Below are 22,651 nucleotides of genomic sequence, written 5' to 3' on the forward strand. Positions count from 1 at the left end.
CACAGCGTCGACACCTTCTTCCTCTGAAATTAGAGGTTCCCCATTGGAAACACCACAACCAATTTCACAATATTACTACAGTATCTCCTTCTGCTCCAGGCTGCTGTCAGACAAAACTCTCAGATTGTTGCCTGGCTGCGTCTTCACACTGAAGGGAATTCCTGTGTTACTTCTGATGGGCTGGGCTATCAATGGGAGTGCTGGGTGGGGACGTCATCGGAGTTCCTCAGGCTGTCTGAGGATGCTTTGGCCTTTACTTGTCACAAACTGACTAACAGGTTGAGTATTGCTCATTCTCAGTAAACATGCGTGCTGAGTGGTAAATGAAGTCAAGGGTTACTCGTGTTGTTTACAACAAACTGAGCAACAGCATCAGTTTCATTGTAAGTAATATTGAAATTTAGGTTGAGAATGTGTAATATTTGTTGTTTAAAATGATAGATCTAATACAGTTCAGTGTTAGGATTTAGCCAACTAGCAATCTTTTCCTTTTTCTACACACTTGCAACTTTTTAATAATCTAGGCCCCTGCATGTAGTCTTAGTGTTTTGCATATTGCCCAATACATCTGATAAGAAAAGTCTGATAACATGGTGCATCCATGTGCTGGTGCGAAATAGCCAGTATCTATCTGGTTTGATTTTGGTAAGTGTAAGATAAGGAGTGTAAATGATAAACCGTAACACTTTTCAGTAATGTTTTCATTTTTCAAATAGCTGCTATTCTGTAGCAGTGTGGTGTTCTCTGATAAATCTAAAAATTGTAGTTTTTCCTTCAACACCTAAAGCATTTTTTCTTACTTTTTTCTAGAATCTGACCAAAATCAATGTACATAAGAGATGTGTAATTCAAGGCCATAAATTGTGTTGGATGATAGATATATATCAAGTTTAAATTTGTCATGATTTGTGCATATCTTCGTTTCTCTGCTGTATCAGGATGGCACGTGTTGCTGGCTTGCTCATTTGTGACTTGTGCCCAGATAATGCCAGGAGCAAATCCATCATTTGCCTGATATCTCCTTTTCAGAGGCATTAGTGGTTTAGTGTCACTGTTTTTGAATTGAAACCAAATCTTGTCTTGTCAGTTAAGAACTGAAAGCCAACAACTTTTGATTCACGGCCTAACTCACGTTTCTGCTGTTATTATGTGTAATCCTCTGGATTTATGTTGACCTATTGTGGCTCTTGTAAGGCAGTAACCTCATAGTGATGAATCCTTTTTTTTTTGCCAGGAGGTATTTTCACTGCAGAGCTTAAACCAACAATGACTGCTGCTACCTCTCCCCCATCCACACCCAGATAAATAGATAAATAGCAACATTGTCTCCAGGAAACCAAATTAATTGAAATGATGTGGACCGAACAGGGTGAAGAGAACAGGTATAGACAGCGACAGCTGTCCGTTCCACGTGTAAACAAATTTCTGGTCTGTCATACTGTGCTGTAGCAGGCCTCAGTCTCATATTTTACTCAACTTTTCTCTTCTTTATCAGCAGTAGACGAAAACAAGCTTCTCCAAAATTACCACGGAAGTCATCTGGAGAATGCCCAAGGAATTTATTAGCTTGTATAAACACAGACGATTCCTAGTGACGTAAGACAGCACTGGTTAAATTCAACAGCTGATTGGAGTGTCTTCATATTGTGTCCTGCAACACTGCTTAGACGGTTTCTGTTGTAACCGTCTCTGCACGTATGTGATTTAATTTGATTGAGCAGACGGTTGATCAGTCGTGCTATATTCTAGGAGTGGGACAAAAAAATTCATATTGAAACATATTGCGATATTTCCACTTGCAATATGTTATCGATACACCGGCGCCAAGTATTGATTTTGATGCAAAGAAGCAAAATGGCAAAAATGGCTCCAACCGTTCCATTTTTCCATATTTTGACGTGATAGACGGAGTAGGCACGGCTGCATGTAAACAGGAATATTAGTGGAATATTCATTTTCATTAGCCATGTAAACAGCTTAGTAGGAATATTGTCATTTTTGGAATAAGGGTAAAAAGAGTATTTTGTGCATGTAAACGTGGTCACTGTTGTGATATTTATACTGAAGCTACAGTCATCAGTGTTCTGATATTTATACTTGGCGGCATTTCTTTTCAGTGAAACAAATGTACTGTTAAAAATTGTACATTATTGACTATTTCCTGCTCTTTGAAATATTTTTTCTTTCTTCAGTTACAAATATTGTGATATATTGTTGATTATTTCTTTGTGATATATCGTGTATTGCAGAATTGCCTTTGTTGTGATATATCGTTATCGTGGGAAGAATATCTTGATATTATCATGGTATTGTGAGTTCATCTGTGAATCCCACCCTACTATATTCCACTTGGCTTTGTGTTTGCATGTATATGTTGATGTGTCATTGTGTGATAGTGAATGAGTCTGGAGGTTAAAACCTGATACTGGCAGAGCTGTCTGTTCAGCTACAATATCTTAGTAAAGCAGAAGATGGAGCACCAAGAAAATATGAAACTACTGACCTGTGACTTCTAATCCCTCTAATTTGTTCTGTGCCGTGTTGTTGTGCAACTTCCAGTGCAGACTGCATTATCACTCAGGGGAAAGGTCATAGATTTATGCCGGGTGGCCGCCCCTCAGCAGCCCTGAAAACCTTGATCATAGATTTCTGTTATTTCCTATTTCTGCTATTTCTTGTAGAGGTTGTGCATTCAGTAGACGTGCGAAAGCCTTACATTTGTCACGTTCATGTTCACTCATGTAGTGTTTACGTGTTTCATCTTAAAAAGGCATGTCTCAGTGAGAGTGTACACACTGCATGTTATCGGTGGGCTGTGTTATTATCTGCAGGTACAGTATGACTCTAGGAGCATTTTAAAGAGCCTGTACGGAGGCGCAGTAAACCAGTGAAATGGGACATGAAGAGTCAAAGAGCAGAGCTTCAACAGCTTAATGATGTAGAGGCATCCAGCTCCGTCAGGCAGTAAACTCTTTAATACGCTGTTAATTATTTCTGAGAGATTGAATATTGATTAAAAAGCAAAACGATTTTAATTATAACCCCAGCTCTAGTGCCATCCTAAATGAAGACAATTTTAAGGCTTTACGTGAGAGGAACATCTAACAACCTACCAAAACCTCAAGCTATTTCAACTCTTTTGAATTTTGTTTTTACTTTGTATTTTATGGCTTTGAAAGTGGAGTACTCTGTCTTAGTTAAACTGGTGTTGTTGCTGCACCTCTCAGCTCCAGCTTCAGAGCTGCCAATGTTGATCCACTGTCTAAATTTGAAATTCATGACCTGATTCCTGCTCTGTGTAGCACTCTGAGAACATGCATTGCCCACCCAGGTAATTCCTTTAAATCACGCTCGGGTAAACCTAGCATGGTTTCTTTTTAACACATCTCTGTTGCACTTGAAAATGAGGCTTATACACGGCTGTTTCTGAGAAGAGTGACATGCCACATTATATCTGAGTTCAATAAGAGGACAAAAAATCCTTCTTAGCTGAAACGGTACTGTTTTATCATTAAGTACACACTGTATGTTGTAATTCTCATCACATTAAATATTTGAACATGCCTTTCACTTGAGGCGCAATTGATGATTTTTCTCAACCGGTTAATCGCTTAAAAATGTCATAAGTTAGTGAAAAAAGCCTGTCACAATTTCCTAAAGCCCAAGTGAACATAATCAAGTAGCTTGTTTTGTCCGACTATTAGTTGAAAATCCAAAGACCGTCAATATATTATCATATAAGACAAAAAAAAGCAGCAAATCCTCACAACTGAGAGTTCAAACCAATAAATGTTTGGCATCTTTAACAAAAGAAAGATTTAATCAGTTATCTAAATATTTGCAGATTTATTTGTTGTCTACCAGTGAAGCGGTTGTTTCAGCCCTAGATCAAAACTACGTTTACTTTTGTCCGTTTAAACCATGAAATAGCTGAATTGTACTCCCAGGTGGACCAAAGCTCTCTGGCTATGAGTTTGCTTTGGGCGATGGAGTGAATAGCCTGCTGCTCCCAGGCAGACAGACCCAAGCTAAACTTCCCTCACTGCTTGCCTCAAACATCGGCTTAATATTTAACATTGATATTGAACTAGATCTAGCGAATGCATATGAGGATAGACCCTCAAGACTGCCACCAAATTGCTTGCCCTGCCAGTGCCTTAAGTGATCTATTTGTGATTCAGCAGCAGGATCTTGCTGGCTGCCAGGCTGGCAAGGAGTCAACCTCCCAGGGGGAGTGTGTTAATGTGGGCCCCCAGGCCGTGGGACCAGGGTAATTGGGTTCGCATGGTCGGTGTCAGGGCACCCCTGCCACCTCCAAAACAAAGGCCACCTCCTAGGCAAGCTGTTAGGGACAGAGAGACAAACCCCTCCTGATCACTGCACTGATTCACTGGAAAGGCTTATTCAATTACTGGAATGCTGTATGTGGGGATTTTTTTTGTGTGTGTGTTGACCTGCAGATTGCACAATGAGCTGAGGGCCCTATGCTTGCGTGTGCTCCCTTCATCTGTCTCTCTCTGTTCTTTTATGTATATATGCATCCACCCCACCAAACCCACATTAACATGTAAAGTGGCTGACTGCTGAGAGCATCTCGCTAATATCTCTAATATGTAACACTGCTGCATCTATCCACAATTTCTCTCTTGGTTTGACAGTGTCTGCATTCAGGGGTCATAAACCCTGTTGCTTGCTTTGTGGCCTCTCCAGACAGCCTGAAGCGGCTCAGTTGATCCACAGCCAACTCCCAGATCCTCCACTACTCTGATCCTCCGTCCCTCTGCCTGGTCTGCCTGCCTGCTGCCTGTCTGCAGCAGCTGGATGCATTTTCTCTTTACCACGTACTTAAAAGACCTCCCTTTGTTTGGCACTGACTAATAAGACAAAGGTGCCTCTCTTGCCTTTTTAGGTTCAGTGGGTTTAAAGGAACTCAGGGTCTAGCTTGGCTTTGTTGACAACTCTCTCCCCTCAGCGTTTAACTGCCCCACAGCCACAGTTGCATTGCGCTCCCGATTGATTGGCAGAATAATTATGGACTTGATTTGTTCAACCACAGGCAAAGTGGGATTGAGGGAGTAGGGGAGCAGAAAGAGCATGTATACCATTTTTTCTTTTTTAAGAGTACAGCAGGAGAGGTCTGCTTGCCTGCCTCTTAAAATCCAACTTTAACACAGCATAGCCCACTAATAACACTGAAACATAGATTGCACTGTAAAACACAGACACTCTTGCACATACTGTTAGCAGCGAGGAGGCCCCGGTTGGCGCCCGGCTCGGCTGTAGGCTGCAATAAGCTGAACAATGTGCTCAGCCGCGTGAGCGGTGAAGCGATAATTGACACATCCTAAAAATGCAAGTAAGGAGTGGGTTATTAATGCTTTCTTCCTGGGAGTGGTTTCAGCGGAACCATTAAGCCTTTAATTGAGAAGGAAGACTGACATTAAAAGCTGTTGCCTTGGCATTGCTGTTACCTACTTTTTGTTTTCTAATGAAGATGAGGCTTAGGGTAGTTTGCTGCATGATTACATTGCAATCACAATACACAGGCACACTGCTATTTTAGTGTGTGAGATCTCAAAAATATCTCCCTAAGTCCTTTGCCTCAAGGGCTGGAAAAAGTGAGGAGTCTCCTTTTGACTGAGGGGCAGGTGAGCAGAGTTCCCACCCCTCCCTTTTTTTTTTTTTTATCCCCCTTGCAATCGCTAGGAAAACAAGGGCTTCTCCCACGCTGGATATAAAGCCGTTGATATGGAAGGTATGACCTGGGTTTCGGTCGAGAGTAAAGATGCCAAAGGCTTGTTACCAGGTTACATCACTGTTGTTGTTGTGAGTGCATGTGCCAAATCTTCAGGCATAACAGAGGGAGCACGCTTAGCGATTCCCCTCCCTTTTGCCAAGTTACCATCACACTACAGGAAGATTCTTGTCATAATAAGGTGTCTCTGTCTCTCTCTCTCTCTCTCTCTCTCTCTCTCTCTCTCTCTCTCTCTCTCTCTCTTTCTCTCTCTCTCCCTCCCTCTCTCCCTCTCTCTCCCTCCCTCCACACACCAAAGTCTGGGCAGCATTTAACAGTCAGTCGTGTAAATATTTATTGTGGTCTGTTTGAATCCTAGTGACATTGTTTTTAATGCAGCGTTCAGCACGTCTTCAGTTCTGTGGCAGCATATACGGCAGTACAACCATCACAGGTCCTAATGGTTGCGTCTGTGTAGCTGAGCAGACACATGCTGTTGGAGTGTTACCCGTGACGGATCCATGACTGCAGTAAAAGGGGATTAATCGCGGAAATTGCAGATAAGTGCAGGAGAGCACTGGTCTGGTACCTATCAACAGTCCTGTGTCTGCAAGTGGGAGTGCGTATGTGAGCTGAATAACCTACTCTTTTCTCAGAGAGGAAATGATGACAGTAATGCACAGGTATTCAAGGGGAAGTTGTTCTAGGTAGGCAGATAGATGTTCTAGGTAGAAAATAAAATAGGCTAGCTGTGGTGGGATGTTAATACGTTTGTGTGTATTTGTGTGCACGTAGGTGTGATTTCATAGACATCTGAGTTGAAACCACAAACTGGAAACTCAAAATGGCACATTACAATCTATGAAGGAAATTACAGTGAAAGTAGAATAATCCTTACGTTTGATAAAAGCAGCTGCACTTGGTGCCAGTGTACTCAAAATATATCCCAAGAGAAATACCAGCCTATCAAGAATCAATAGCAAAAGAAAAATCAGAATATTTGTAACAGTGTATTAAAAATGTATTACATAAGTACGTATGATGATATATTGCTAAAGCTAACTGATTCAGGTGTGGTGAAAAGCTTAATTAATTTGAATTTGTACTTAAATAAATCCAACACTGGTGGAAATATTTTATTTAATTCACTCTAATATCTGATCATTGGAAGTGATCCCAGGGTAAGACAAATAGTTTCCTACTATGTTTTATTACTACAATGGGCTACTTAACAAAACAGAGCTCTTCTTTTTCAGAACCCTTAAAAATTGATGAGTATAATTTAATTAAACACTAAGACATTGATTACAGAGTGTGTCTCCAACCAAAAGCAATGTTGTGACCAACAAGGGAATTGATAATTTGGGAATGATCACATTGTTTGAGTTGATTTTTAGCTCTAATCATGCTAATATTTAAACTAGAATATTTGTAAAAACCTGTATTGAATCATGTACATAGTGCAGGTGTCTTCTACTTCTTATTCAACATGGGTTCAAGCCCCATTTAAAGTGTTATGTTATTGTTACATTATTATATTATTATTATAACCAGCTTAGGCTATATGTAAATGATGTAATGTGGCATTGGTCAGTGCTGTGTGTACGTGTCCCTATTAAAACAAACATACAAAAAATAGTAAATGTAGAAGTAAATGGGCTCAAATCTACCAGAACAGGTGAAAATCAGATTATAAAATGCTATTTGCAGCACAAACATTCTATAGTTTAACCATACGTTGTTTTTTTTAATTATTATTATTGCCTTCAGGGATTCTGGCTGATCATTGTAAACAGACTTGGGTAAATGTGTCATACTTACTGTTCATACACAAGGTCAGCAACTGCATATTTATACAGTACATGCGGCTGCTAAAAAGTGCAATGTTGCTGCAGTGTAGCTGTGTTGTTTCTACACGGATTACACACGGTGAACAGTGCAGACAGAAGAAAGGGAGCTTACTCAGGCGATTGGTAATGTGACGGAAATCTGTATCTTGTTCACTTTGAAGTCAAGTTGTTGGGTCACACTAAGCAGCTTCCCTTTTTTTAAGAAAAGTGGAAATTATGGCTAACAGCTAATATTTGTGTCGTCGCCATAGGCTGCCATAGTAAGCACAGACACAATGACACAGGGGACCCATGTCAAACAAGCTGTGTTGACTCATTCACACCAGCAACAAACATGGATTTTTTTTTTCCCCCCTCCCCTAATACTACATCTGAATCTGTCCTTTCTGCCTTTGCTAGCAGTTAGTCCGCTACTTTCATCCTTGCATTTTATGGTCCTGTATTCACTTAGCTTACAGGTAAACTGATTTGGTTAGTCAATCACAGCACAAATTAATTCAGTCGAGTTTATTGACCTCACTTTATTAAACAGAAATGGCAGATGAAAACATTAAGTGTGCATGCTGTCTGTTTCGGTTAGGCTACTTATCCTTGACTAACATTTCCTGTGGGGTGTCATGTCATGTCTTTAAATGCTGTTCCCCACTGGGAATGTGTGCTGCAACCAGATTTTTGTTTATGTGATTTTCTTTTAACTGAGAGGACCTGGAGTGTAGTTCAAACAGTAAAACCAGCTTTATTTACCTTTTTCGTTTTACTTACTTCCCTTTAGTGTACATCCTCTACTTCTGCTTCAGTCAGTAGTTCCCTTTGTATTGCAGAATGTCTTTTGCTCAAAGCTAGAAAGAGAGAGGGTGTTAGTTTCATTCATAAGGTGAATAAGGCTGAATTTGACTAGAGAGGCGGGAGTTTATTATATAATATTTGATATTTTGTGGGTAGGTTATCTCAAATCTTGCAAATAGGCTTGTCTTTTAGTAATCACAGATGAGTTCATCATTGTTGTTTTACATGTAGGGGAATTTTTAACACCAAATATTCAATATTAAAGGAGGATACTGTAAGATGTGACAGTTTTAACATTTCTAGCGATTCTAGTGACAGTTTAGCATCCATTTTTGATGTCCTGGGTTTCAGAGCTTCACAACAGAACACAAGATATCAGCATTTTTTTTAATGAGCCACTATAAAATAATTTTAATAAAGGCAAAATTGAGCATGTTCGCTAAGATGGATTACCTGTCTCAGCAGGTGTCAGGTCTTCTGCAAGGTGTTTTTCATACTGTACCATAGAGTGCAGAAAAAAAACACTTTCAGTGATTTAGAAACACCCACTGTATTCTCTGGAAAAAGCTCAGCGGTTTCATAAAGTATAATGTTACATCATTCTGTTGGGACAGGTCTTGCAAACAACCTTTGGCTATAAATGCTGTGGTATGTGGCGTTGGCCAACGCTGTGTACGTGCTCCTATGAAAATAAACATACCAATTTTTAGTCAACAGGCTGAAACATTGCACAAGCTTGCTAAGGTGAACTATGTATTAGCAGCACATACATTTTGTAGTTTCACCACTTATTATTTTTCTTTACATTAATAATTTAAGGGACTCTAGATGATCTGCAGTGTTATCAGCAGCTCATGTGGGTTTACTTCCCCTATCTACCCAATCAACATTGTCGTCTTGCAGCAGGAAATGGGGGGAAATTTGTTAAGAAATGGTGGAAAATTGGTAAATAGTAGAAAGAACAGGCCTTACATCTTTTGTAGTAAATGTTAACTGCATTGCATTTACCATAAAGCATCAGTCTGTAATCATGCAGATGACAATACGTTTAAAATGTTGCTCACTGAACACAAAACTTATTGTAACATCTGTATTTTACACACATTAGGGTTCTTATCTATGATTATATTATGAAACCAGATCAGTCAGATTCGTCTTACGAGGGTGAAAAAGCTTGCGTTCTGAACTGACTTTTCCTGTAGTTTTACTGAAGCAGAATAATGTAGTCAGTACAAACTGCATGCTGCACCTGCGCGCTCTATTTAGGGAGGCTGTTGATTATGTTTGGTCACTGCTGGACAATAGATCATCACAGTAAAAGAATTGATGCAATAAAATAATAATTAAAACATGGAACACTATAATTACCATCAGGCTCTTTTTGCTGTGGCAAGTTGTAAAACCGGTTAACGTCCCATCCCTGTTGTAAGTGAAGGCAAAGAAAATGAAAATGATATGCTCTCCTTGGTGGTAATGAAGCATTTACGTGGACACGGCAAGAAACTGTAACACTAGATGTTGTTGCTAGCCAAAAAAAAAGAGACACACAAGACAAAATCACTAAACATTTCCTGCGGATGTGCTGCATTCTGGTGGATGATATTTACAGTACTTACCAATCAAAATACCATGGTACACAGTCATTTACAGCTGCAACGATTAGTCAATCAATTCATTAGTCGATCGGCAGAAGATTAATCAGCAACAATTTTGATGATAATAATAATGGTATTAGTCATTTTTAAACAAAAATGCCAAACGTGCTGGTTGCATCTTCTCAAATGTGAGGATTTGAGGCTTTTATGTGTCATACATGATAGTAAACTGAATATCTTTGGATTTTGGATTGTTGATCAGATAAAACAAGACATTTTCAATTTTATAGACAAACAATTACTCGAGAAAGTAAATAGATAATGAAAATAATCACTATTTGCAGCCCTAAAATAGTTGCAAAATCCTAGAATTAAAAAACATGTTATGTGTCCAAGTCATAAAGATGTTCCCATGTGATCATTTCGGTAAAATTGGGGCAGCTGTGGCTCAGGAGGTAGAGCGGGTCATCCACTAATCGGAAGATCGGTGGTTTGATTCCCGGCTCCTCCAGTACACATGCTGATGTGTCCTTGGGCAAGATACTTTACCCCAAATTGCTCCTGATGGCTGTGCCATCAGTGTATGAATGTGTGTGAATGATTAGTTTCCTCTGATGGGCAGGTTGGGACCTTGCATGGTAGCCCCTGTACCCATTCAGCATATGAATGTGTGTGAATGGGTGAATGTGATTTGTAGTGTAAAAGCGCTTTGAGTGGTTGGAAGACTAGAAAGGCGCTATACAAGTACAGTCCGTTTATCATTTACCAAAATATAACTATATTTGGATGCAGGAACTGTGAACTCTAAAGTTTCGATGTGAGAATTTTGTCATGATATGATTATGTAAAAAGCTTATAAATTGTTACATGAACAATCGCCCAATAGCTTCTTTGAAAGTTGTTTTTCTAATTTAGGTTGCAGCAGCACACCAGAGAAACCTTGCCCAGTCAGACCAAAACCTCCCGTGTGAATGAGTTTGAACCTCTGCACGTAAAGCTTATGCTAAAATTAAACTGGTTCGTATGATATTTGTCTGACCACATCCGAAACAAAAGCATTTGTAGCTGGTCCAAATGGCTGCGATGTAATAAAGGGCTGCCCTTACACAGAGAGAGAGATGGGATTATTGTTCATTTGGGGATAACAGCACACAGCCTTTCCTCCTAGGCATTCATGGTGTGATACAAGTTGTGAAGAATTAACAAAAAGAGAGATCTTGAACCCTGCTTACTTTCTTCCCCTTCACACACTTGGCTAATCATGGCCTAAAGTCTGTGTGATTGTTGTCGGTTTCAGAATCTTACAAAAATTGTTGGATGTAGCCCTCCCACCGTCAACATCGAGATGGTGTAAGGGGAGGAGGTTTTCGGATGCTGTTGGATCACACTGAGCACTTAGTTTAAAGCATACTGACCCAATTACAGATATATACATACAAACACACGTAGACACTTAAAACCTCCGTACTTCCCAGTTAGAATTAGATTAAGTAGCTGTTAATCATTTTACGATATAAAATGTTGAAGACAGTAAGTGTCATTCATTGTAACAGTATCATTCTTGAAATATTAATTACATATTGTTAGGGGTACTAAAAATTTTAAGTGCTTGCTAATTTTGCAATAGTGGGCATGGGGAACTGCATTGATTTTATGACGCAGTTGCTGACTTGCATCTCAGTACGCACTTGCCAAACACGATGACGTTGACGTAATCTAGTATGTTGTGTTGAGTAATCCCTGGTTGTTAGTCAGCTTTTTGCCTCATTGGGAATTCTTGAATAAAAGAGGGCCTGGCACATGTTTAATAATCATGCTGTCAGTTTGATCGACTTAAGCCTAGTCCACACATACACGGGTATTTTTGAAAACATTGCTTTTTCTATGCGTTTTGCCTCTTCATCCGCATGCAAATTGCATTTTAGATCACTGAAAACTGACCTTTTGGAAAACTTTTGGCTTGTGACGTCAGAGTGTGCGGTTATCTCTTTTTGTGTAGACGAGGTGACATTTTGTGCAATGGAGGATGTGGCCAAAATAGTGCTCATTCTAACGTTGCTAACAGGACTTTTTATGTTTACACATAAATTTACACTTCCTCTTCCACTATATTGAGGAACAGAGGTGTCAGAATGCACCATTGCAGGAAGTCTACTGGAAATAGCTTTTTTTGCAGGCTTCTGATTGGCCAACATGGCTTTAGGGTTTTGGTTATATCACTGTCTGTTGGTTTGGCACGTTCTTGACAGTGTTTCTGCGTTTTCGTTTCGACAGAGGTGTGTTTTTTTTTTTTTTTTTAAACTGTGCTTGTATGGATTCTTGTGAATGAAGAAGGGAAAAACCCCGTTATCAAAAATACCCATGTACGTTTGGACTAGGCTTTAGTAGCTGAGACACAAAACACAATCACTGATTTGCTGTCAATGCTCTGTTGGCAGCAGAAACGATAAGTCCTGTCAAGAACTTAAATTAAGATGTTTCAAAAAGGCTTTCAATTTCTCATTCAGAATTAAATCTGCCATTAATCCCCGGAGGATAAAGAAACTTTGAGTGTTGAATAGAGAATGAATTTGACCGTCCATTTCTCCCTCTCAGCCCTCGAAAATGCTCTCAGTGCTCCACTCTAAAAAACAAATTAAAGTTGAGAGAGGGATAAATAATTTTTCTTTTTTTCTTTTCTCTCTCTCTCTTTTTTTTTTTTTTTTTTTTTTTTTTAGCGGCAGTGACAGTGACGGAACCCCATTTTCCTACAGCCAGATCAAAGCGGCTTCGTGTGTGCGTGGGATCACAGTCTGCTCCCTTTGGGCTCATAATCATAATGTCTGAACTCGTGGCCCCGATGCAGACGCTGTTGCTACTTCTGCTCTTTACCAGGCCTGATGCCAGCATCACTGTGCCCTTCACACCCTCCCCTACTGCTCCATCTCCCCTGGCTTTTCTTCTCTAACTCAGACAGTCCTCTCTGACGCGGCAGCAGGCTGGGGCTTGTCCCTGCTCTGACTGTCCCGCAGCCTGGTAGGTTAATGAAGGCAGCAGGGGGGCCGCCTTACTGCCTGGCTGTGTTGCGCTTCATCATTCCTGCCGCAGCCCAAGGTTCTCTAATTAAGACACTGACTTTGCCCCGCAGATTATGTAGCAGCTGGATCATTAGCGTGGAGGGTCAAATGGCATGCATCTCCGTGTAGCGGGCGGAGTGCCTTTCATCAACCCTTGCCTCTGTCAGCTCACCTCCGGCAGCCACCAGAAGGGTCTGCCTGCTTTCTCCTCCTTGCTACCCCCATTCACACTCAGGGTTCTGTGTTTACACCGAGGCCACCAGGAGTTAAAATTTTACAGATACTTACACTGAGCTGCCAGTTATTCTGTACACCTACAGTAGCTAAATCTACTGCAGACAGCTCTGCAATAATCTTTATGAAGATTATATTCAGTTTTTTCAACTCTGCATCACAGGAATGAATAAAATCCCTGGTCATTTTGAAGGCTGTGGTTTGTAGTGCTGTTGAATTGTTTGCTTTAAATTGAAAGGTGTTGACAAAGTATTAGATATGCCTCAAGAAGGAGGTGACACGTTCTGCATATCCTACATATCTCTCAATGTCGTTAACAAGCAAGTGATGTCTTCACTGTAGCAGAATAGGTTAAGATTAGTGATTGTTGCTGAAATGTCAGCTTTTTATGGAGCTCTATCTGTGGTGTGAGTGTTGAATATTTCAAACTAGAAAGCTCTGCGTTGTTTATATTAACAGTGTGGTAAACGTTTAATCATATGTACTGCAGACTGAACTGTGATCAGTGTCTTTAACATTAACAGCGAGATGGATGGAGCTTGATTTAAAGGTGTACGTTAATAATACATTTGGGCCCTTTTGAGTGATGTTGCGGATATTCAATTAGGCAGGTATATAGATACATATTCAAAATCTAATTTGTTTTATATTTCAATAGGCTGCCATTCAAAGAGGAAAATTACCGCCATTAGCTGCCAGTGAGTCACCTTTTTATTTCAGTTACAGGGTGGAGATATTTTGTGTTTCATTTGTTTGTCTTTTCAGGGATGAGGAACTGTTCTCCCATTCGGCTGACTCACCTGTCGACAGTCGGTTAGCAAGTCTGCTCATCTATCTGTCTGCTCATGAGTGCAGAGGTTAGGAATTGCTTCTAACCTGTGAATAAACATGATCCAAGTGTTAATGAAGATTAATGCACAGTGAAAAGTAAATAACCAGTTCTTTTCCAAGTGAACAGACAGACGTGAAACCCCAAATCTGTCTTTTGAGTATCAAGAGAATTGAGAGGTGGCTGTAAAAAGTTTGTTGGATTTTTATCATTGAAGGAGAGAAATGTTTGTTTTTTTTTTTTCAAACATGGCTATTGACACTGGGAGTAAAGTATCAAAACATCTCAAACATCTTCTGCACAATAATTTGCGTCCCTTCCATCCATCTTTCATGCTTGGTGTGTTCAGAACATTCAATATTTTCCCAAAATATGGCTAAATGCACTTATTCCATGTCAAATTGTTACCCCTCTTAAAGCTCTGAATCAACAAAAGTAGCATATTCGGCCATAGTTTGTCAAAAATATTATTGTTTGAAACATGCAGATGATTATACAGATGGATAGAGCAGGAGTGAATTATGCTGCAGGAGCAGTTTGAGAAGATTGTACCTTTGGCGTTATATTTCTTCCATTAAAGACCTCATTTTTTTTAGGTGACTATAGCTGCTGTTCTCCTTTTAGTGAAGAAACTGCAATATATTCACAGCCATCTTTTGAGCCAAAGGGGGTAAACGTTTGATACTCAAAGGGTAGATTTAAGGTGAAGTATCACTTTGAAATAAAGGAAGGAAATCAAAGGAATAAAAATTTAAATGCATTTTCATCCAGAAAAAAAAAACAACAACTTTAATTTGAAACTTTACTGTGCCTTATTAACCCCAACACTGATCATAAAAGAAGATTTTAGGATGTAACAGGCAAATGTTCCAGTCCATTAATGATCTCCCCCAACTGGATTTGGTCTTTCCCTTCTCAGAATTCTGTTTGGATGTATGAAAAATGCCTTCATCATCTGGCTCTGCCTGTCTACACTGATAGCTAACCCCCGCTGTGAGAGATCAATTGAAAGGGACAACCACAAACTGCTTCTGACCAACTGCCGCCAAAGCAGTTTGTCCAATTTAGGAATTTCTAACTATTCCTGCTGTACCTCATATTGACAGCAGAAGCCCATGAAATTGTTTTTTTAAAATGTATGCACCAGCTTTTTGACTTGCTGATTAACTAAATTTCAGATTTTAAATATTACATGTGAACCGTGCCAATAGATAATTTTTGAAAAAGTTATGTTTTCATAAAGACTAAAATTATCAGTGTCATTTTGATAAATAGTATTTAGCAAAAATATTTAAGATTGATCTCGAACAGGTTGATAATGTGTGTTAAATGAATTGGATACATTTCCACATTGCACACAAATACTATTTTTGAAAGATTTGGTATTTGACCTATTGAGTGCTGTCAAGACTGTATTTATTCCAGGCCTGACAGCCTGAGTGCGCACTCAAGCTTGCACATGCACACATACACACACACACACACACACTTAATTGTGTGAGCATGTTCAGTCAAAAGAAAAATCCCACAATTTAGGAAGGATTCCTCATTCTCCTTCCTGTTTTAATATTCCCCCTCAACCAGATTACGGTGTCTTTCTGCTCAGGTTTTTTATTTTCCACAGATGCCCACGTTCACCTACGTTTGTAACTTTAGGCCTTTCTACTCTGCTCCTCTATTTTAAGACAGGGAGGGCAGTGTGCCGAGAGGGACAGAGAGACAGGCTGTTGCAGGCTGCACACCGCACAGCACGGCAGACACGAACAGGGCTGAGGACAGTTTGCAAGACGACACTGGCTGGCTTGTTTACGGCAGAGGCTCCGTTTGGGGGGGGGAGGAGGCAGTCGAGCTGGAAGGCAGGGAAGAAAGGAGAGGGGGTTTACTACCCTCAAGAGAGTCGGAATTCCTCCTGAGCCATTCCCCCATTTGGCTGGCAGTTGTGAAAACAATTGCCTGGCATTTACTCTCTCTCTGTGCAGATGGAGTCCCAGCTATGAGTCAGCTTTGAGAGCAGCAAGTGGTGCAGAAAGTGGTGGGCTTGTGATCTCCTGCACAGCGAATATAAGCATACCGCACAGAGACACTTGGTTTTTGATGTTGGACGAGCTGTTCACAGTTGCTTCCTCACTTACATTTCTTCGTGATGCTGTTATCTGCTAGCCTGGCATCGTCAGACTGATTCGCAAATGCGTATTAGTCTGGAAACTCTCAGTTCATTTTCAATTTCCAAGGGGGCGTTATGAACGGGCAGACCAAAATGCCTCTGGACGCAATTGGATAGTCCCACAACCAATCGGAGCAATGAACTGGTGACGTGACTTTTCAAATCCAGACTTAACTTACAACCGATCAGCGCAAATTACAGCTTAACGGTACACTAAAACATGTTCATGAAAACATTTGAAGTGGGAAATTGGCGGTGCAGTGACTGAATCTTAATTCATATTTGATCAGCACTGCCTAGTTTGACGGTTTGATCTGAGTTTCTTGAGGCTGGTTTGTTGCACTCTTTGCATTTTTTTCCCCTCAACTTTATTGACAACAGTCAAACTCAAACAACGCACAAACCCCCAAACCCACCCCATATTACAAAGACGGTTGTGATTGGCCCGTCCAGTTCCAGGCAGTACTGTTGAAATACATATTTTTTTTATTTCCAATGTTTAGTTGCTTGTTGTAACAAAAAGCAGTTGACTGATAAAGGCACGTCTGTCTCCTGTTTCCCCAGAGTTCACCTAGAGAAGACGCCATGCTGATGTCCTGAGCTGAGGGAGCCCCGACTTCATCCTCAACCCGTCAGCTGTCTCCATTTGTTATTCCATACCTGGTCCACTCTCCATCAGTCACCGAGCTCCAACAGCAACTACCGTCACCTCCAGTTTTTCCCCACCCCCTCCTGTCCAGCCTGCCGTCACCATGACGTCGGAGCTGGAGAGTAGCCTGACCTCCATGGATTGGCTTCCTCAGCTGACCATGCAGGCAGCCATCCGCAAAGCGGACGCCCAGAATGCCCACGGACCAGGCATGGGCAAGAAAAGTACCCTACTGGATCCTAACACCACGCTGGACCAGGAGGAGGTGCAGCAGCACAAAGACGGCAAGCCGCCCTACAGCTACGCCAGCCTCATCACGTTTGCTATCAACAGCTCGCCAAAGAAGAAGATGACACTGAGTGAGATCTATCAGTGGATCTGTGATAACTTTCCCTACTACAGGGAGGCGGGCAGTGGCTGGAAGGTGAGACAATGAGACATCTGGCCTTTATTTTTTTTTTTACAGATATGGCAGATGTTCCAAAGATTATTACCATCATGATGACTGTAGAGTTGCATTCTGATTATAGTGGGGCTTTTGCCATGAACACATACTCTGATGTAATGTGAAAAATGACTTTACATATTATTTTTAGTGCTTTTGAAAGTTGAAATTGGATGTTGTGACTTCTGCAGTGGCACGCCTACCTCGTGTGATTTCAATTGTGGAAATTCCTCTCTGACCTTTGTAGTAAGCTGTTGACAGTATTTTTAGAGTTGAAATTGATATTCCTTGACTTAAATCATTGTTTTGTGGGCACTGGGCATCTTAAACAAAGTGAGATGCCATTGGTAATCACCACTGTCACTTCTGAGAAAGCTTAGAGACAAACTATGAGTGTGCCAAATCACACTAAGTGCCTTACTCCTCCGAATGAAAAATGGTGCAGCCCTGAGAGAACCATATGAAGTGTAAAACCCTGGATTAATATTCACAGAAGTGGCCCCTATCTGTGCGAACACAGACTAAATAGCCCATTCATGGGTGGTATTATTCATTGCAGATGCCTTGATAGGAGAAGGCCATTATGCAGAAGCAGAGAGCCAGTGCTGTGTCATCATCTCAAGGAGCCCATGATATACCGAGATGAAGCTATGCTGATTGCCTTTTAAAGGGCCCAGATGGAAATTGATATTAGAATGGGTTTTCCAATCAGTCGACGTTTATTGGAAATAGAATCTTAGGCACTGCTTTATTGCAGTCAGACAAGATGTATGAAGCCCATTTCCTGGGGCGACAAGATCTGGCGTGTGTATAGGCCGTACCGAGGTGTGTGTGTGTGTGTGTGTGTGTAGGTGAGGGGGAGATGAGAAAGCATGTGTTATTGTAAATGGATTGATTTTAGCTTTTGTGGCAAGGCCTTTTGTAAGGAAATGAATTGTTTTATTTTGCAACCTTTGTTCCCTCTTCTACCTTCATCATCCCTTATTTAGTTGTCAGCAACACAGCAGCAAGTGCTGTCCGTCCCATTCTTGCGCTGAGTTACAGGTATTTTCACCCGACACTGACATCAGCCCTCTATTTTATATACCGCCTACCTTCTTTGGCATTGAATTTAACCATTCATTGCATACAAACAAAGACACTTCTCTCTAGACACTGGTACAAGGTTGTAGCAGTATTTTATCTTTGTTGCTATGTTTTAAGGTTGTTAGCTAAAGATAATGAATAACATTAAAAATTTGGAGATGTCATGAAATTCTAATGATGCCAAGTTTTTTTTAAATCTTGACTAAAATACAGCTGGTCTGGTCAACAGCACTTTTATATTTTTGGGATTTTTCTCATGCAAGAGTCTGTCAGCAACAACCTATTTGGTAGCTAACCAGCGAATGGGTTCAATCCTCTTTAGGATTAACTGACCAAGGCAAGTTTCCAATATTTGAAGTCAAGCACGTACTTTCAAGCAGTGTTAGATCATGGGAGGTGTTTTTTTTTTTTTTTTTTTCCCCTTAATTCAAAACATTACCCCATAAAGCTAAAGTGATTGTGCTCGTGGAAAATATACCTGTAGGCAAGACAGAAACCACATGTCAAATGCATGGTTGCAAGTTCTAGTCCGCAGTGAACAAAATATCGAATTTAATATGAAGTCGTTGCTGAAAGGTTTTGGAATTAAGTGTGATAATTCTGATGTACTGTAAGGGGTTATGTGGATTAAATTTAATTCATTTTATTTCACTAGGATAACCCACTGAGTATCAATATTGCTCTCCTGAGTGCATAATATATAGCATTCAATATGTCTATCCCATTAATTACTTCTGCCAAGGCCCATATAGTTTTAGATTCAATAACATTTGGTGGACAGACAGGTCTTGGATCAAGGAACAATTGATTAAAGATTTTATTGGATTTTTACCATCAGATTGTTTTTTTTTTGTATCCATAGAGATGAAACTAACAGAAATATAAAATGCTGAAAGCGTAATGGTTTGTTTTCAGTTTCAACTGTAGTGTAGGTTTGACGTAATTGAAATGATGTCTTGGGTATAAGTGCAAGTTACAGGATTAGTCAGCGTCGGTGGAGATTGACGCTCGTCGAGTACTTTCTAGTTTAGTAAAGGATTGCATAGATCAACAGATTCTGGTCTAAATGTGGGCTGTAAGTGTAGAAATACCCCTCACATTCAAAAGTGTGAAAAACCACATCACTCTAACCAGGATGCTGTATAGCACAGGAAACATTTAGAAAAGTGGTTTGAAGATGTACTCAATTGGCTTCAGCATGCGTCATAATTTTTTTTTTTCTCATTTCTTGTTAATAAGGTGTTTTCCCTGTCATAGTTTTTTTTAGTTTTTCTGAGAATCTAAATAACTAAAATAACATGCATACAATATGTATAAAATGATTTAATTGCAAGACATTTGAATGAAATCCAATAGTACTGTTTCCATGCCCGGGGCATTTGAACAAGCTCCAGTAGCCTTAGGTTTGTTCCTAATGTTTTTGTGGTTTGAGAATTTTCACAACCCATCACAAATGATATTTTCATCTATTCCCGTGCAAAAGCCTGGGAAAAGTTTCTCTCCCAATCATCAGGAGGTTACTAGGAGCTTGTACTGTTGTGAGAGCTTTAAAGCCCTCGGAGATGTGTCTTCGAAACAATGGTATAACACCTAAAACACCTTGAAATTGTGTATCATGCATGCAGGAGTAACGCTCTCCCTGCTCTGTGCCTGTTACTATTCTATGAATCCACCTATAGTGTGACTGAGTATCCTTGTTTGTGTGTGTCATTAGTTGGAAGCAAGCATGCCTGGGTGGGGTGAATGTAGGTCGGATGTAGTCATCGCTCCTCTGTTCCCCTGGAGATGTCAGTCGCAGGAATTTGGGACTCTGCACACGCATGCGTCTGTTCAGTATGATAATGCAAGCTGTGCCGGCAAGATGAGACCGGGCTAATCCGGGCACCAGCAACTCATTTAATCATCTCAATAGAACTCCATTAGCCTGCGCTTTTAAGAAATATCAATAAGTGCTGTCAATAAAAACAGATAATTCATCAAGGTCAAAAAAATGTGAAAGCCGCCTTCAAGAGTGCAGAATATGTGCTTCGCATCTATGAGCAAGCAATTAGACAGTGCTTTTCTTAACACCCTCTTCAGCTCTCTGAGGCGCTTTTGATTCATTTTTTTTGCAGGTTTGTCTAAGCGGTCTTGTGTACGATTCAGCAGCTCATATACTGTAGCATCCGTGTCCCTCTGTTCTTTTTGTGGCAAGCATGGCAAGCTTTTTGAAAGTCTGCCAGATTGCTTAAGGATATTTCAGGTAGAAAGATTCCTAAACACATATTTCCAAGAAAAGTATAGACTTTTGCTTGCAGCACTTTTTTTTTATGGTGCAGTATACTGTACTGATGTGCTCCTGATTTTTCATTTTGCTCTTTGTCTATTCACATCTGTTGCTCAGTCCTTTTCATCAAAGTCATTACAGGAAATGTAAGATGGCCCAGTGACTCCTCTGAGATTAAAAACGTAAATGGGAACAGTCCTCTCCCTCTTCAAGGTCAGAAGAACCTGTCTTTCTGTCAGGAGCAGTTTGAAATTGACCCAAAGTCTTGAAAGCATTACAAGCCTTATCTTTGCTATGATCTTTTCTATGACCTAACTTTACCTTTATTTATTTATTTATAAAGTTGATCTTACAGAGAAGATTTAAAATTTGGAAACTTTTGTATTAGTAATTAAATCAACAGAATATGAGCTAAATATACTTTAAGTACAACTCTTGCAACTTCTCCTATCTGCTCTTTCTCTTCACGGGTTGCTGTCTCGCGTGTCATGAATGGCGAATCAGCGCTCTCTCACTTTCACTACAACTGTTTGTGGTGCGATTGCTGCATAAATGATTTGCAGACATGTGGCTTCGACACACTTCAAGGAGACAGCTGCACAGAAGGGGGTATACCCTTAGTCATCTTCTACCTGCATGCATCCATGATAGGCAAAAGAGAAGACCGTAGATCAGTCTGAATGAAGTGTAAAGGTTAAGATTTTATTGAAATTACTGTGGTGCTTGATCAGTCAGACGGATGGAGGAGAGGGGATATTTATTTGTGTCTGTATCATTTTCTGACATCATCAAATTGAGTACTTTTTAGGTGAAGTCCTGTGAGATGTTCTCTCTATGATAAGTGATATGTGTCATTTTTTTTTAGCATGTCATCTTTTGAGTAACCAAATCAGTGTGGGGGTCTTAAGACAAAGGCTTAAGATATCAAAAAAACTATTATTTGATGGGAATAATAGCCATAAAACATGTGAATCAGATACATTCACTCACTCAGCCAAACGATATATCCAGGGAATACATTTAAGCAAATATTTTATTCTACTACTTTCATACATTTTAATATTTACTACATAATATTGATATTCGCAAATTATATGATCCCAAAGTAAGAATCAAATGCAAGATTTCAGGTGTTGCCCATTCATTTGATTGATGCCAGTCTGGCGGCGCACATTTGCCATGACGCGACGGGGCATCAGTCGGCAAGGCGCTGCGTTGACCATTCACATATTTGCAAATGCACATTCCTGGCAGATTATTTTCTAACATGAACCACCATTTTCCTCCATATGAAAGATGAAATGGTTGCCGCCGTGATCATTTTCCAGTGTCGTAAAATCCTGTCTCTGAGTATTATAAACTGCTGTGCATCTGATAAGCCTTCAACTTCTCAGATCCAGTACTCAAACTGGACTTCCTGGATCACATTTCGCTACAGCTGACGCATCGCTCTGGATTCCACCATGTTTCTCTTTTGGTCGTTGCCTTGGCAATGCGCATCCATTTAGGGGGGGCGGAGTTTCTGAAGGAGCATGAAGGGAGGGGTGTATTTGTTTGGGTGTTTACCTACCAACCTCTACCTTTAATCATCTGCATGGAAGTCTTCACCCCCACTGATTGTGTGCAGTCCTTCTCCAAGCTTCATCTCTGATCAGGCGGTCTGAAAATGTGAGACTCACCTCAGCTCAGCTCAGCCAGAGACAGAGTGACACTGTGTGATTTCTTGTCTGGTACATTTCCTGTGAAGAAAAAAAAAAATGGTCAGGAACAGTATTGAATAGACGACTACACATCCACTCAACGTTGACCTCCATGCTCATCTCAAACCTACTTCTGGCTTCTTGTAGGCTCACTTCAGGCAAAGTGTGTAAATTCCCCTCTGCATTTCTTCCAGGTGAAGAATGCCAAAGAAAATCTGGAGCAATTCTCAACCAGTTTAAAAATGCTTGAAATGTTT

General features: G+C 40.3%; 1 protein-coding gene across 3 annotated transcripts in view; it reads left to right on the forward strand.

Moving 5' to 3' along the window:
- Positions 1-22,651, forward strand: part of foxj3 (forkhead box J3) — an 81,858-nt gene that overhangs the window by 19,075 nt on the left and 40,132 nt on the right. The window contains exons 2-4 of one of the 3 annotated variants that reach the window (XM_044347681.1): positions 14,021-14,112; positions 15,770-16,116; positions 16,813-17,321. In XM_044347681.1, coding sequence (XP_044203616.1) covers positions 17,001-17,321 — 321 coding nt within the window. In that variant the 5' untranslated portion in view covers positions 14,021-14,112; positions 15,770-16,116; positions 16,813-17,000. The remainder of the gene's footprint in view (positions 1-14,020; positions 14,113-15,769; positions 16,117-16,812; positions 17,322-22,651) is intronic. The other 2 variants (XM_044347684.1, XM_044347683.1) reach the window with 2 other exon arrangements.

Source organism: Thunnus albacares, chromosome 4, assembly GCF_914725855.1.
Source record: "Thunnus albacares chromosome 4, fThuAlb1.1, whole genome shotgun sequence".
In the NCBI taxonomy this organism is placed as follows: Eukaryota; Metazoa; Chordata; class Actinopteri; order Scombriformes; family Scombridae; genus Thunnus; species Thunnus albacares.